The sequence below is a fragment of the Caloenas nicobarica genome, chromosome 28 (genome assembly GCF_036013445.1).
Source record: "Caloenas nicobarica isolate bCalNic1 chromosome 28, bCalNic1.hap1, whole genome shotgun sequence".
Taxonomy (NCBI): domain Eukaryota; kingdom Metazoa; phylum Chordata; class Aves; order Columbiformes; family Columbidae; genus Caloenas; species Caloenas nicobarica.
This window is the reverse complement of record NC_088272.1, coordinates 4,678,974-4,693,078: the sequence shown is the minus strand read 5'-3', so window position 1 is coordinate 4,693,078 and position 14,105 is coordinate 4,678,974. Positions and strand designations below refer to the sequence as shown.

The 14,105-nt window shown below is 52.0% G+C and overlaps 1 protein-coding gene across 1 annotated transcript; it reads right to left on the bottom strand.

Moving 5' to 3' along the window:
* Positions 1 to 2,907: 2,907 nt before the first annotated feature.
* On the bottom strand, positions 2,908 to 3,822 carry LOC135999412 (olfactory receptor 14J1-like). Its single transcript, XM_065652967.1, has one exon. The coding sequence runs from the start codon at positions 3,820 to 3,822 to the stop codon at positions 2,908 to 2,910; it is 915 nt and encodes a 304-aa protein (XP_065509039.1).
* Positions 3,823 to 14,105: the final 10,283 nt, after the last annotated feature.

Below are 14,105 nucleotides of genomic sequence, written 5' to 3'. Positions count from 1 at the left end.
AGAATGGGGAACCTCCCACTGGGACACCCCGCTCCAGATGTGACCACACCAGTGCGGAGTCAAGATGGACAATATCTGCCCTTGGCTGGGTGGCCACGCTCCTCCCAGTGCAGCCCAACGTGCTCATGGGCATATTCCTGTTTAGCACCACGGAGAACTGACTGAACATCCAGGCTCAGAGGGTTGTGACCAGCGGCACAAAGCCCAGCAGGAGGTACCATGAGGAGCACTGAAGGACACCTTGTCCCTACCCAACATCTCCTCCCCACAGGTGTCTCTTGGGTCCCTGGAACCACCTCAGTGACAAGGGGGAGAGCACTGCCTGTATGGGGTGGAGGAGATGGGGTCTGGAATGAGGGTCCTGGGGCAGTTTCTCCTGGTTGTTCGTGCAGCAACAAGCTGGGCTGGATAGTTGGAGAGAGGAACTCTTCCTAAGGGCCTCCAATGGGCTTGGGGATGGTCTACAGTTTCCTGCATGCTGCCTTTTCTGGTGGAGATCACAGAGGCTGCCAGCCTTTTAGAGGACCCAGGACAGGCCTTGTCCTTCCTCTGGTCACAGCTGGACCCCAGTTCTCCAGCTCGGCCCCAGCTCAGGAGCCTTGTCTAGGGGTGACTTTTGGGGTAAGGTTGACAAGAGGGGTGCAAAAGTTTGTCTTAAGGACATGTGATGAGCACCAGGACTGAAGTACCAGATCAAAATGATGTGGCTTCTGGGCGAATACTTTCTTCGGTGCAAATCCTGAAACAGAGTCCCAGACTTGCTTTCCATGCCACCCTTCACGAGCGATGATGCACGAGCGATGGCAAGTGGGGGACACCAATCCTTCTCCAGCTACTTCCCGGGCCTGGTGAAGCACCAGGACAGCAAGGACTTCTGGCCCTGCACCCTGAACTCTGGGTATTATCTTGGGCCAGCTGAACACCAGCATTTTTCTCTCCAAGGCAATTTCCAGCCCCGGTCAGCTCCTGTCTGATCTCCCCCCATCCCTCCTCTGATCTGGTCTGGTGCTCCTGGCCCCTTCCCTGTGCTCCCCACAGGGCCCCAACCTGGCACTGATGCTCTACAGAGCAGGTTGGCTGCAGGACCATGGGGTGACTCCACACTGGTTGTGCTGCTCGGTGAGGGACACAGATGCAACTGCATGGGCTGCACTGTCACTGAGCTCGTTCCCGGGGGTCTGAAGCTCTGGAATGGGTTCAGAGCATTTCTTGGGTCTCATTGGGTTTTCTGCTCATTTTGGTTCAGCAATCCCTTCCTTGTCCTTCACGTGCCTGGAGACTGGTGCAGGAAGACGTGGCCTATTCCCTTCCCAGGGATGGAGGTAAGCTGACCAGCCTGTAATTCTTCAAATTCTCCTTCTTGTCCTTCTTGAAGATGGGTTTGACATCTTCCTTTCCCAAGGACCTCAGAACTCCTCTGTTTCTGCTGTCACTTTTGAAAGCACAATCAAGAATCATGGGCAAGGGTGATGTAGCAGACAGGAGCACTTGCAGTGAGCCTGTCCCAGCAGCTGAGATGAATCTCACTGGGCCACTGAGGTTTGTTCCTGGAGTCACACACAGAAATGCCAGGGTTCCATCAGGCATCCGTGTCTGAGCTGGTCTCAGGACTCCTTATGCACCCAGGGATGTTCAGAGACAGAGTCTGTCCCTTTAACTCACAGAGGCAGGAGTCACAGTGTCCCTCTGGCCTCCTGTTGCCACTCCAAAGGGACGGGAGACACCTCAGCCCTGTGGTGTGTCACCCTGCTCTGCACTCATCTGAGAAGTGCCATGTCATGAGGAATGGACACGGGGACCTCAGTTCAAGGAAGAAGATCGCAGTGCTGCATTCAGGTGATTTCCCATGGCGTGTTCCTCCCAACATCAAGTGACCTCAAGACCTTGTCTGTGCCACAGACCTTAGTGGAAAAACAAGGAATAATTGATGGTGTTTGTGATCACTCGCATGTGTGTCACCTCACGTACATGATGTGTGTGCCTACATCTCATCTGTACAAAGCCAACATGGACTGCTGAACAACTCATTCAGTGTCCCACCAAGGAGGGAAGAGCAACCTCTGTGAGCTGGGGAGAGAGGCCAGGGCTGGAAAGGAAGGTTGTGAGGGGCCAGTCCATGATGATTGTCCTGAGACTTCTTCTCAAGGGGTGTCCAGTGCCCAGGGGCACAGCCCAGCCCCTGCTCTGCTGGTCCTGCAGGTCTCTGGCAGGAGGCCTGGCTGTGAGAGGACACTGCTGAGTGCCCAGCCCTGCACACACACACTGTGCAGCTGTACCCTGCTGATGCATCTGTGGCCACCTTATTGTGTATGTTCTTGACAGAAACTTGAAGAAGACCTAAGCCTTCCGGCACTGCCCTGAGGAGAGCACTCTTCTTTATAGAAGTACTGTTACAGAGGCCAGCTCTGTCACAGCAGTGCCCATGGCCTGTCCCTGCCTGCGCTCACAGGACTGACACACAGCAGGACGGTGACCAGGCTGCCAGAGGACTCAGGCCTTGCACCAACACAAGGGATGAGAAGGAGAGTGTGGGAGTGGAACGAGAACAGCTCTGGAAGGCCAAGCGCTGCTGCTCCCTGGCAGTGCTGCCAAGTGAGAGTTCTTTCCCCTCCTCCCATGCACACAGGAACTGTCCCTGCAGCTCCAAATAGGCTTTGCAGGAAGGATATAGTGAAAAACACATCACTACGGGACCCTTTATTTTGTTTAAATACACACAGATCATGGCTCCTCATTTACACAGCCATTAGTTATAAAAGAAAAGCAGAAAGTGATTTAGAAAGGGGATGATGTTATCACAATAAAGAAAACATCAATAACAACAGAAAATACAGATGAGAGGCTGTAACTAGTTACATTAAAACTGCTATATAGTAGCAGATAGGTAGTTTCCTGCTTCAGAAAACACTAAGGCATGAGTTTCCACAGGGCATCCTTGAGCTCCTGGTTCCTCATGCTGTAGATGAGGGGGTTCACTGCTGGAGGCACTACCGAGTACAGAACAGACACCACCAGGTCCAGGGATGGGGAGGAGATGGAGGGGGGCTTCAGGTAGGAAAATATGGCAGTGCTGAGGAACAGGAAGACCACGGCCAGGTGAGGGAGGCACGTGGAAAAGGCTTTGTGCCGTCCCTGCTCAGAGGGGATCCTCAGCACGGCCCTTAAGATCTGCACATAGGACAGCACAATGAATACAAAACATAGAAAGAATGTAGAGGCACCAAATATAAGAAGCCCAACCTCCCTGAGGGAGGCATCTGAGCAGGACAGCTTGAGGATCTGGGGGATTTCACAGAAGAACTGGTCCAGGGCATTGCCCTTGCACAGTGGCAGTGAAAATGTATTGGCCGTGTGCAGCAGAGCACCGAGAAACCCAGTGGCCCAGGCAGCTGCTGCCATGTGGACACAAGCTCTGCTGCCCAGGAGGGTCCCGTAGTGCAGGGGTTTGCAGATGGCAACGTAGCGGTCGTAGGACATGACGGTGAGAAGAAAATACTCTGCACCTAACAAGAAAAATACACAGAAGACCTGGGCAGCACATCCTGCAAAGGAAATGACCCTGGTATCCCACAGAGAGTTGGCCATGGATTTGGGGACAGTGATGGAGATACAGCCCATGTCGAGGAGGGCGAGGTTGAGCAGGAAGAAGTACATGGGGGTGTGGAGGTGCTGGTCACAGGCTATGGTGGTGATGATGAGGCCGTTGCCCAGGAGGGCAGCCAGGTAGATGCCCAGGAAGAGCCAGAAGTGCAAGAGCTGCAGCTCCCGTGTGTCTGTGAACGCCAGGAGGAGGAACTGGGTGATGGAGCTGCTGTTGGACATTCGCTGCCTGTGGGCATGAGGACCTGTGCAAGGAGGAAAAGACAGTGACAGTTTAGATGAGACTTCTCTGGGAAAAACCAAAGCCATTTCACATATGCCTTCCCCCTGCTCCACACCCCCTTGTCGTTTTCCAGACCTTCCTTCGGGTCCGTGGCTGAGCCCTGGGTGGTGCTGGCTGGAGGTGCCGTGAGGAGCAGGGCCTGTGCCCGCTGGCTGCCCAGGAGTCAGCCCTGCTCTGCAGCAGGGGTCATGGAATGGGGGGCAGGGGACGGACCTGGGGTTCAAAGTTGTCATCTGAAACTGCTGCTGGTGCAGAAGGGCCTGTCAGCATCTGCACTATCCCGAGAATGAAACAGGATGGTAAAATGAAATTTGAAATGTTTGGTTTTTTTAAAGCTTCACAGAATCACAGAATGTTTGGGATTGGAATGGAGCTTGAAAGATCATCTAGTCCAATCATTTAACTCCCCTGGAGAGTGTTGTTGGGTGTCAGAAACCCTCAGCATTTCTGCTGCACTCAGGGAGAACAGAGCGAGTCCTGCGAGACCAGAGGATGCCTGTGGGTCAGTGCAGAGTGAGGGCAGCTGCTCTGTCTCTCTGTCTTGCTCCAGCTGCCCTGGGCTGGCACCTTTCTGAGATGGAGGCTGATCACACTGCCATGTTACCCTGAAAAGCCACCAGGACTGCTGAGAGCAGAGGTTTGCTGGCTGCAAAAAAGGACGGGTCAGACTAAGTCAGATGTGTCCAGCCAAGGTGATGCTGCTGCTGTCCATGGGCAGAGGGGTGGCTGAAGGGATGTTACAAGGCCTCTGGCAGATCGGCTGATCACTCAGAGTTGCAGTTCAGGAGTCTCAGTGACTTGTTAAAACTGGAGAGCTCCTTTTTCATTTATCCTGTCCTCCATGCCCCCACTCCCCAAGTCTTGGAATAGGAAACTGAAAGGACAGACTTGGGAAAACTCCTTATCTTTGTAGTATACCTGTATAGATCTTCTCCTAGAAACCTCCTATTGGAAGAGCAGCCCTGAGCGACAGAGAAGCCAGCAGCAGAAGGACACTGCCCTGCTGGGGGTCGCTCCTTCCCCCCACAGCTTCCCCTCTCAGTGTTGTTGGGATCTCCCCGGGCAGGCTGAGCGCTGACCCTGGCAGGCGGCCGAGTCCCTGCCCCGGCACAGCCCTGGGGTGCAGGGACCCTGCTCTGCAGGACAGCCCTGAGCACCCTGCAGCTGGGAGATGGCAGCTGTCGTGCCCTGTCCATGCTAAGGAACAGATCCTTCTCCTCCACTCCAGCCATGGGATCTGCCAGCTCTGGGAGATAATTGCAGGATCCTCATCTGCACCACCCTGCACCCAGAGACTTACTGTGTTAAGGACTGTGAAGATTTCTCCCCCAGTGATCTCTCAGCCATCTCACCACCCCAGACTGCATTTCCATCTCTCTGCCTGGCTCCTCTCCCCTCGGTGCTGCAGGCAGAGCCCTCAGCCCTGCTGCGCTTTGCAGAGGAGCTGCTCCTGGGCAGAGCTGTCTCTCTGCAGCGCTGCCGCTTGCCATGAGCTCCCTCTGTCCCAGGAGCCCAGCCCAGCTCAGCAGCACAGGAGCAGCCCAAGGTGCTTTAATGACCCCTCTGGTGGCTTTGGTGCTGACACCATGAACATCAACCCTGAGGGGAAATTCAATAAAACCTCTCAAGAAGCCCAAGTCAGATTCAAACTCCAAAGTTTCTTGTAATGTTAATGGGTCCCACTGAGGAACACTATTGAGGAAATGACCCCAGGATCTGGTTAGAGAAGAAAACTGGAGGCAGAGATGACAGGTCAGGGCAAGCAAGGTGAAGGTCTCTCTGATGCTGAGTAAACCTGGATGTGTTTCGTTAACCAAAGGGCCAAGCCCTGACCCCCAGCCCTGGGAAGGCAGATCCTGTCCCTCCCACGTTGCCCAGGGCCCTTCCTGGGACAGTGTGATGTGGGGCTGTGCAAGGCCAAGGGCAGGACTATGGTCCCACACCTCCCAGGTTCCTGGCTGGGGACAAGGAGGCCATGAGGCCCCTGTGCTGTAAGGACAAGGTGTCTCCTCACAGGCATCAGAGCTGGAGACAACAGCCACAGCCAAGGGGAGAAGCAGCTCCAGCTGTTAGTGTTTACATGCAGACGGTTTATCCTGATGAGAGCGTCTATCCCAAGATAACATCATGAGGAGTTACAGGACACTACGAATATCACCTGCAGGAGAAACTTTGCGGTCTTGGGGGGCTAGTGCTCGTAATGCCAGAGCTCTGGACTTAGAGGGGAAGTTTCCCTTCATGTGGGAGAACATCAGGAATGTGTGGAGCTCTGCCTGGGGACAGAGAATATCAGCTGAAAGTTGAGGAGTCAGCATGAGAGGGCAGAACAACATGGACAATGTTGTGGTGGGTGGACATCAGCTACTGATTCTCTGATGAGGAAGAGGAATTAGATGAGGCCTCCTTCAGACAAAGGAAAGAAGCCTCGTGTTTCCAGGGCCGTGTCCTCGTGGCAAACCTAAGATATCCCAATATCTGCAAGGTACCAGCCATGCAGGAGGGTTTTGGAGCTCATGGACAACATCTTCCTGACACGGGTGGCTGAGGAGTCAGTGAGGTGAGGTGCCCTGTGGGACTTCACACTTACAAACCAGAAAGGGTTGGTCGGGGATGGAACAGTCAGGGATGGGAAAGTGGAGTTGAGGCTCCTGGAAGATGCTAACAAGGCAAAGAGCAGGATTTCAGGAGAGCAGGCTTTGGCCTGCTGAGGGACCTGCTTGGGTCCTATGGGATATGACCTTGGTGATTGCAGCAATTTTTCTCTCACATTTCCTCCCTGCTCTCTCCCACCTGCTGTTGTGCAGTGTTTTTTACCCTTTCTCAAATACAATATCACAGAGGTGCTGCCAGCATCCCTGAGTGGCTCAGATTTGGCAAGGAGTGGGTCCATCTTGGAGCCAGCTCATATCGGCTCTGTCTGACATCAAACTCCTGTTGTCTTCTCAGAGAGGTGACAACTGTAGCACACCCACCCTCACGCCCAGTTCCAAGACTTTGCCATGTAAACCCAATACAGAGTGATAACGTGTTGGGTGTTACAAATTACTTGATCATGGGGAAGAAATGGAAAAGATCTTCTGTCAGCAACCTGAGGAAGTCTCCAGTCAATGAGCAGGTTCCTATGGGGAACTGTAATTGCCCTGACATTCACTGGCCAGGCAAAGCGGCAGGTGCCAACAGTCCAGAGGATCTTGGGACAACTTCTTTACGTGGCTGCCTGGTGGGCCAACAAGGGTGATGCTCACCTGGATCTGGAACTGGGAAACAAAGAAGAGCTGGTGAGGGATGTGAACATCAGTGTCCACCTTGGCTGTGGTGACCAGGCAACAGTGGGATTCCAGGCACCAGAGGGGAGGGAGGAAGGCCAGCAGCAGAGCACAGGCTGGTGGGCTCCAGAGGAGAAGACTTTGACATACTGGGTGATGGTGGCCAATAAAGGTGGAGACATGGAAGTAGGTCTGAAGGGTGAAGGAGCTCAGGAAATCTGAGAAGCCTTACAGGACAGCCTGCTCCAAGCACAAGAATGATCTCTCCAAGTACCCATGAAAAGAAGACTTTATGTCCTGAGGCTGCTTGTCTGACCAGACGGAGCTCCAGGGCAAAAAGGCAGCACACAGAAGGCAGAAGCAGGGGAAGCTGTAAAGGAGGAATTTAGAATCCTTGTCCATGGATGTGGGGATGATGCCAAAGCTGCCCTGGACTTGATACCTGCAGGGGAGGCTGAGGGCAGCAAGATGAGCTGACATTGCTTCCTTACAGTAAAAGAATAGACCGGGCGAACTTGGACCTGCTGCTGAACTTCGTAAGAGTCGAATCAGACAGGACCAATGTACTTCATGGCTTCTTTGCCTCCATCTTCACCAGCAAGGTCTCCTGGGACTTTGTTCCTGAAGGCAGGAGTCTGGAGAACACCCAGGAGTGGATGGGGCTCAAGTCAGGGGTTACCTGAGCAAACTCAGACACCATTACAGAAAAGGAGATGACTCACTTGACCAGCTCCCTGAACACAAGTATCGCTCTGCTGTGGCACCTGAGATTCCCAGGAACACCCACCTCTGGGTCCAGAGTTGTGTGATTCCTCCTGAGGAGTCCTATCCTGTCTCCTCGCTCAAGTGGTGCTTTAGGCACCCACTTTTCTGACACATTCAGTCTTTATCAGGAGATTCTCTAGATCAATATTTAGTGGACATTGATACCAGTTGTTCTGGCAATGAGGGCATTGGGAGGGGGACAGAAATATAAGAAATTTGGCTTTATGACTACTTATTAAGGAAATGCTCACTGTTTGGCTACAGTTCTGAAATCTCTCTGATCATCCACACCAGACCAGAAGCCTTTAGCAAAGTGCTGCAGAGAGCCTTGTAAGAGCATTTTGGCTGTTAATGAGCCCTCTGCTGCCATGATCCTGAACTGCAGCTACTGAAAGAATTAACAAACTTCTAATGAAGTGAAAGGCAGAAACAAACCCCAAGTTTCTGAGGGCGTTTGGGACCCCACGAGGGGCCATCGCTGACACAAGCAGTCCCTGTCCCTGGAGGCTGCTGAAGGAAAAGCCTGGAGACAATGGTCAGAGGTGGTAAAGGCGATGTGGAGGTGGCTCTGGTGCCCTGTCAGCCCTTCATGGTTGTTTAGCATCAGAATGGCCAAGCCCTGACCCCCAGGGCCTGGCAAAGGAGACCCTTTCAGTCAAATGTTTCTCAAGGCTCTGCCTGTGGTCACTGGGAGGGTATTTGTGGTTTGGGTGTGGGTTTGGTGCCAAGTGCTGTTACTTTTACTACAAGGCTCTGGTTTTCTGAGGGTTTGGCAATGCCTATGAGGCTCCCCAAGCCCATGCAGCTTCTTTCATAGACCTGCAATGGTCACCAATCACCTGAGCTGTCCCGGTCCCAAACTTGATTGAATCCGCTCTTTGGATCCATGCCCCAGCACTGAAAGCACACGTTCCTTCTTCTGCTGCCCTAAAATAAAAAAGAAAAATCAATCTATTCCACATTAGCACGATCAGCCAATGGTCTTTAGGTCTTCTTCTTTAACACATTTACTACTACGCATAGACCCGTCTCTTCCTGCACTCCCATGTGTCTCACAAACCTTTCACTCTTGTCCTCCAGTAATGGGCCAACACTCCAGGAGGCTGGTGCTTCCTCCGGGCTCATGGATGATTCCTGAGGACCATCCAAGCATGGGCAGTGCAAGAGAGGAGCAGAGCAAGGTCAGCTCATGGGCCATGCCTGAGCACAGCCCCCCCAGCAGCAGCCATTCCCCATCTCCCAGGCACAGCCATGCCCACAGCATGCAAATGTCACTGCCATATATGACTAGTCCAAGAGAAGGCTGCCTTCTTTCCAGGATCCCCCAAAGTCTTTCTCCTATTCCTCCTCCACCCGCAGACATCAGCCACATCCCACTTGCAGGCTCAGACATGGTTGTAAGGATTTGCTGAAGTCATCAGCCATCACCCTTCTCTACCTCACATCCCCTGACCCTCCCACACCACACATGGCCGCTCACTGCTGCTCAGGGCCTCTCACTCTTCAGAAGAGGCCTTGAGCTTCTTGCTTCTTCCTGGTGCTTGTTATCATCTTCCTCACTCCCTCCAGAGCTCATGGTGATGTTTCTTGTCCATAACAGCACCTTTATGACCATGTTTTAATAAATGGGTGTCTTTTTGTGAGCATTTGTGCAGAAAGAGTAGTCAGAGGAAAGCACCTAATACATAAAAACTGATGCTGAGTGAAATGCCATGAAGACCTGATGAGTTACTCCCATTGCTGTGTCTTTCCTGGAAGGAGTCTGTCCCCAGAAGGGCATCCAGCTTCTCCCACTCTCTGGAGAGGCACATGAGCAGTGTCCGTGCACCTGAGGAGGAACAGGGTGATTTTTGCCAGACCACCCTTCATCTGAACCACTTAGATATATACTTATGGACGGGGTGTCATGCCTTATACTGCAAATACCTATTGGATTGGCACTGGCCGTGGGGCTACCACAGATGTAGACTGCTGTGTTGCAGGTATTTATATGTAGGCAGATGAACCCTTTTCTATTTTTTTAATTATTATTATTTTTAATACTGACACTCTTAGGGAAATTACACAAAGATTTGAATGATTATTGATGCCTTTTAACATGATTATCCACAGAAGGCCCAGCAGCTTTGCATCTCAAGAAATGGGATGCCAGAGGCCAAGGGCAGGATGGCTTGGGCTCTGTCCTGGCATCTGGAAACTGAAGTGTGCGCCCATCTCCCAACACCTGCCCTGCCCAGTGATGGGTGTGAGAAACTCTGAAGTCACAGCCATGACAGGTATCTTATGTGTAACTGCAGACAGTGTTGTCCTGCCAGCTCAGGATTGGAGCTTCCATCCCTGAAGGTATTGAAAAGATGTGTAGACATGGTGCTTAGGGATATGGTGTAATGGGTGGGCTTGGCAGTGTCGTATTTACGATTGGACTTTATGACCTTAAGGGTCTTTTCCAACCTAAATTATGATTTGAGCTAAAACCATTTCAATTCCCATCACCTCCAGCTGCCCCCGAGGTCGGCTGTTGTGTGGCACCACTCACCTGGCTCTCCAGGCAGGTTGGACACTGGTTTGGTGCCTGCATTGGGAGTTTTCCCCTTTCTGGGGTAAAAGATCTTCGATGAGAGACAGATGTAGACAGAGATTTCAAGCAGTCCTTTCAAAATCTGAGCAGGCTCAGTTTTGGAGCCATCAAAAAATAGAGACAATCTCAAGGATGTTTTTGAAAAGTGGTACAATCACTAATAAGAATAACAGGGAATTCCTTATTCTTGATGATGATGATGATGATGAACTAAAGTTTTTTAACTTCATTCCCAACAGTCATTCTTGCTTCTCAAAAGAGCTGCTACGTCTCAGTAGCTAACCTCTTGCATGGAGTTCTTTTTAAGAGCTTTTTCTCTCACTTCTACCAGATTTATAATTTAAAAAGTACTTCCTAGGACAGAATTGCTCTTAAATCACCCCTCTTTCATAATTTTTCCTCCTTTTTTTCTGGTGTGAGGGGAGGTGACATAGGGCAGTTTTATTTCTTTTTTAGCCAAAGAAGGCCAAGGAACAGATCTCAGGTCAGTGCAAAGGCAGAAAGGAAGCCAGAATGTTTATGTGGTGTGCACTGACACACACCGTCACCTGCATTTCCAGTCTCTGAAGTTCCAATGGTGCAGCAGAGACTGGAGTTCTGAGCTCCCTTCATCTGCCCTTGCTGACACCTGTTGAGCAACCTGCTCTGAAAGGATCAACAAGGTGGGCATGAGGACAGCAAAAAAGAAGAACTTGGATGGGGGCAAATGAAAAAGGATGCACAAGATGTGGTCAGGCCTGTTTGGGGGCACTTGTAAAGCAGCCCTGCACCTCATGTGAATTATTCCTGTGGTCAGAGAGAACCTGAGAGCTGTCCCTAAATTGAAAACATGAAGGGGATGAAAGGACAGCATCATTCAGGCTGGATGGGACCTCGGGAGGTGTCTTGACCAACCTCCTGCTCAAAGCAGGGTCAGACCAGATTACTCAGGGCTCTATCCAAACACATCTTGGACACTTTCTGGGGTAGAGTGGATGCGTACTCTTGGAAAACAGCTTCCAGTGCTTGACTGTCCTCAGGATTGGAAAGTTTCTCCCTTTCTATAGCAGCTTTCCAGGCCTGACCATCCAGATTGGTTTTTACCCATCTACTTACACACTGACACGAACCATAATATCCTACCTTGGACACAAGAATATTGTGGGGGATGATGCTGAATGCCTTGCTGACTTCCAGGTAACAGAACACCACTGCTCTCCCCACATCCAGCAACCCTGTCCTTTCCTCACAGAAAGCAAAGAGGATGGACAGGCACAACCTGCCCTGGGTAAACCCCGTCACCTTCTCTTTCAGACACCCAGAAATGGGGTGGACATGTTCTGGGGCACAGCCCTCAGTTCCCCTGCTCACCCATTGACCATTTTTGAAAAGTGCACCCAATGTGTGAGAGCTGCCAGTGGTCAGGGAGTCCCCCCAGTCTCCATGAGCTTTCCAAGAAGGTGGAGAGTGGCCTCACTGTGACATGGTCCTGCTGTCTCAGCTCCTGGGATGCTGCCCCTCCTGTCCCATAGACTGGAAAGGATTGTGTTAGTTCCAGGGACCCCTGACTTGATCCCCATCCACTGCTGGTTGTTCTCCCTCCAGTCACAGAGGCCTGGGAGACCTTGCTGGTGAAGATGGAGTAAAAGAGACACAGAGAATATCACTTCTATCCATTATTAAATCAATGAGTGGCCACAAGGTGTCTTTGTTTCTCCTTTCCTGAACTAGGAACAGCTCATTATGGGGCCCTTGAATTGCCTTACAGGTCTAGACTGAGTTTTCTCTGGACTGTTGCTGTGCTTGGAGGCTGCTGTCCTTGCAGACCAGATGATCTAACTTCTGCCACCCTGCCTTGGCAGTTTATTCCATCCGTGTCACAGCTCCGTCTGCAACACTGACAGCTCCAGCTCAGCCAGTCAGGTCCCTGGCTGAGGACATTGCCTCACATCTGGGCTGAACCACCCCAGCTGTGGCACCAGGAAACCTCTGAGTTGCCCCGTGGAAACCTGGTACCAAGTGTCCAAGATCCCATGTGTGCAAAGGCTTTGCTTCAGAGCACAGATGTGATGTGGCCAAAAGATTGCTGGATATCTCTCTAGACCTATGAGTATAAAACCAAAATATAATGCCTAAATTCATTCAGGTGAACATATTCCTCCCCCAGTTTTTAGAAATTAGATCCTTTCCTGTAACGTTCTTTTTGTCCTGCCTAATGATGAGAGAAGAAAAGATGATCCTCATACCAATTTACTTTTTAATACAAAGAACACAATGCTGGCAAGAAGTGTCACTGCTGAAGAGAGAGAATCAACATCACTGATTACTTGAGGTTGTTTCAAAGGATGTGCCCCTGGAGCCCCAGGGACAGCTGGAGGGAGCCCAGAGGGGACAGAGGAAGGAACATCATGGGCTGCTCCTGTGCTGCTGAGCTGGGCTGGGCTCCTGGGACACAGGGAGCTCATGGCAAGCGGCAGCGCTGCAGAGACAGCTCTGCCCAGGAGCAGCTCCTCTGCAAAGCGCAGCAGGGCTGAAGGCTCTGCCTGGGGATCTCAGGGAGACGAGCAAAACAGAGAGAGATGAAAGGTGGTCAGGATGGGGAGGATGACTGAGAGCTCACTGGAGGAGAAATCTTTGCAGCCCTTGCCATGGTAAGTCTCTGGGTGCAGGGCAATGCAGCTGTAGCTCCTGGAGGCATCTCCACAAGTTAGCACAGGCACAGCTTGAGGGATCTGTGAGGAGGGGGCTCTTGGCAGGCAATGTTGAACAGCTGTGAAGGTGGGTGAGCACCCAGGGGTGCCCAGGGCTGTCCTGCAGAGCAGGGTCCCTGCACCCCAGGGCTGTGCCGGGGCAGGGACTCTGCCGCCTGCCAGGGTCAGCACTCAGCCTGCCCGGGGAGATCCCCACGGGGCTGTGGGGGGAAGCTGTGGGGGGAAGGAGGGACCCCTATCAGGGCAGGAAAGGTGCTTGTGCTGTGGAGAGGCTGCTGTGTGGGTCAGGGCTCCTCACAGCTCCAGATAACCCCCAGGATTTTTCCAAGTGGATGCCTCAAGCAGAAGATCAATGCAAGGATTACCAGACAGATAGGGAGCTTTCCTGAGCCTGCCTTTTCAGTTTCCTATCCCAAGGGTTGGGGGGTGCAGGAAAGGAAAAAATGAAAATGAGCTCTCATGCTTAAACAAGTCACTGTGACTCCTGAACTGCAACTCCGATTAATCATCACATCTGCCAGAAGCCTCATAACATCCCTTCAGCTGCTGCTCTGCCTGTGCACAGCACCAGCATCACATTGGCTGTACCTGTCAGTCTTACTCTGACCTGTCCTTTTCCCCAGTCTGCAAACAGGAAGATGCCCCCAGGCAGTGCCCTGTGAACAGGCAGGATCTGTAGGGCCAGGGTGAGGGCACAGAGGGCGGGATGGGGTCTGTGAGCATTGACAGGGAAAAGACATGGACAGGGAAACACCTCCCAGGAGGAGAATCTCCAGGCAATAGGGAAATGATCAGAAATGAGAGGTAACTAAACTCAGAATTGTTATGGGAGGGAGAACACAGAAAACTCCGTATGATCCCCGCAGTGCAGATCCCTCCTGTGAGCAGCCCCCTCGCCTCCTCTCCCACCCAGCAAAGCCTCT

Bases quoted from the DNA above. Each gene is read 5' to 3' on its own strand.
- LOC135999412 (XM_065652967.1), bottom strand. From the start codon at position 3,822: ATGTCCAACAGCAGCTCCATCACCCAGTTCCTCCTCCTGGCGTTCACA.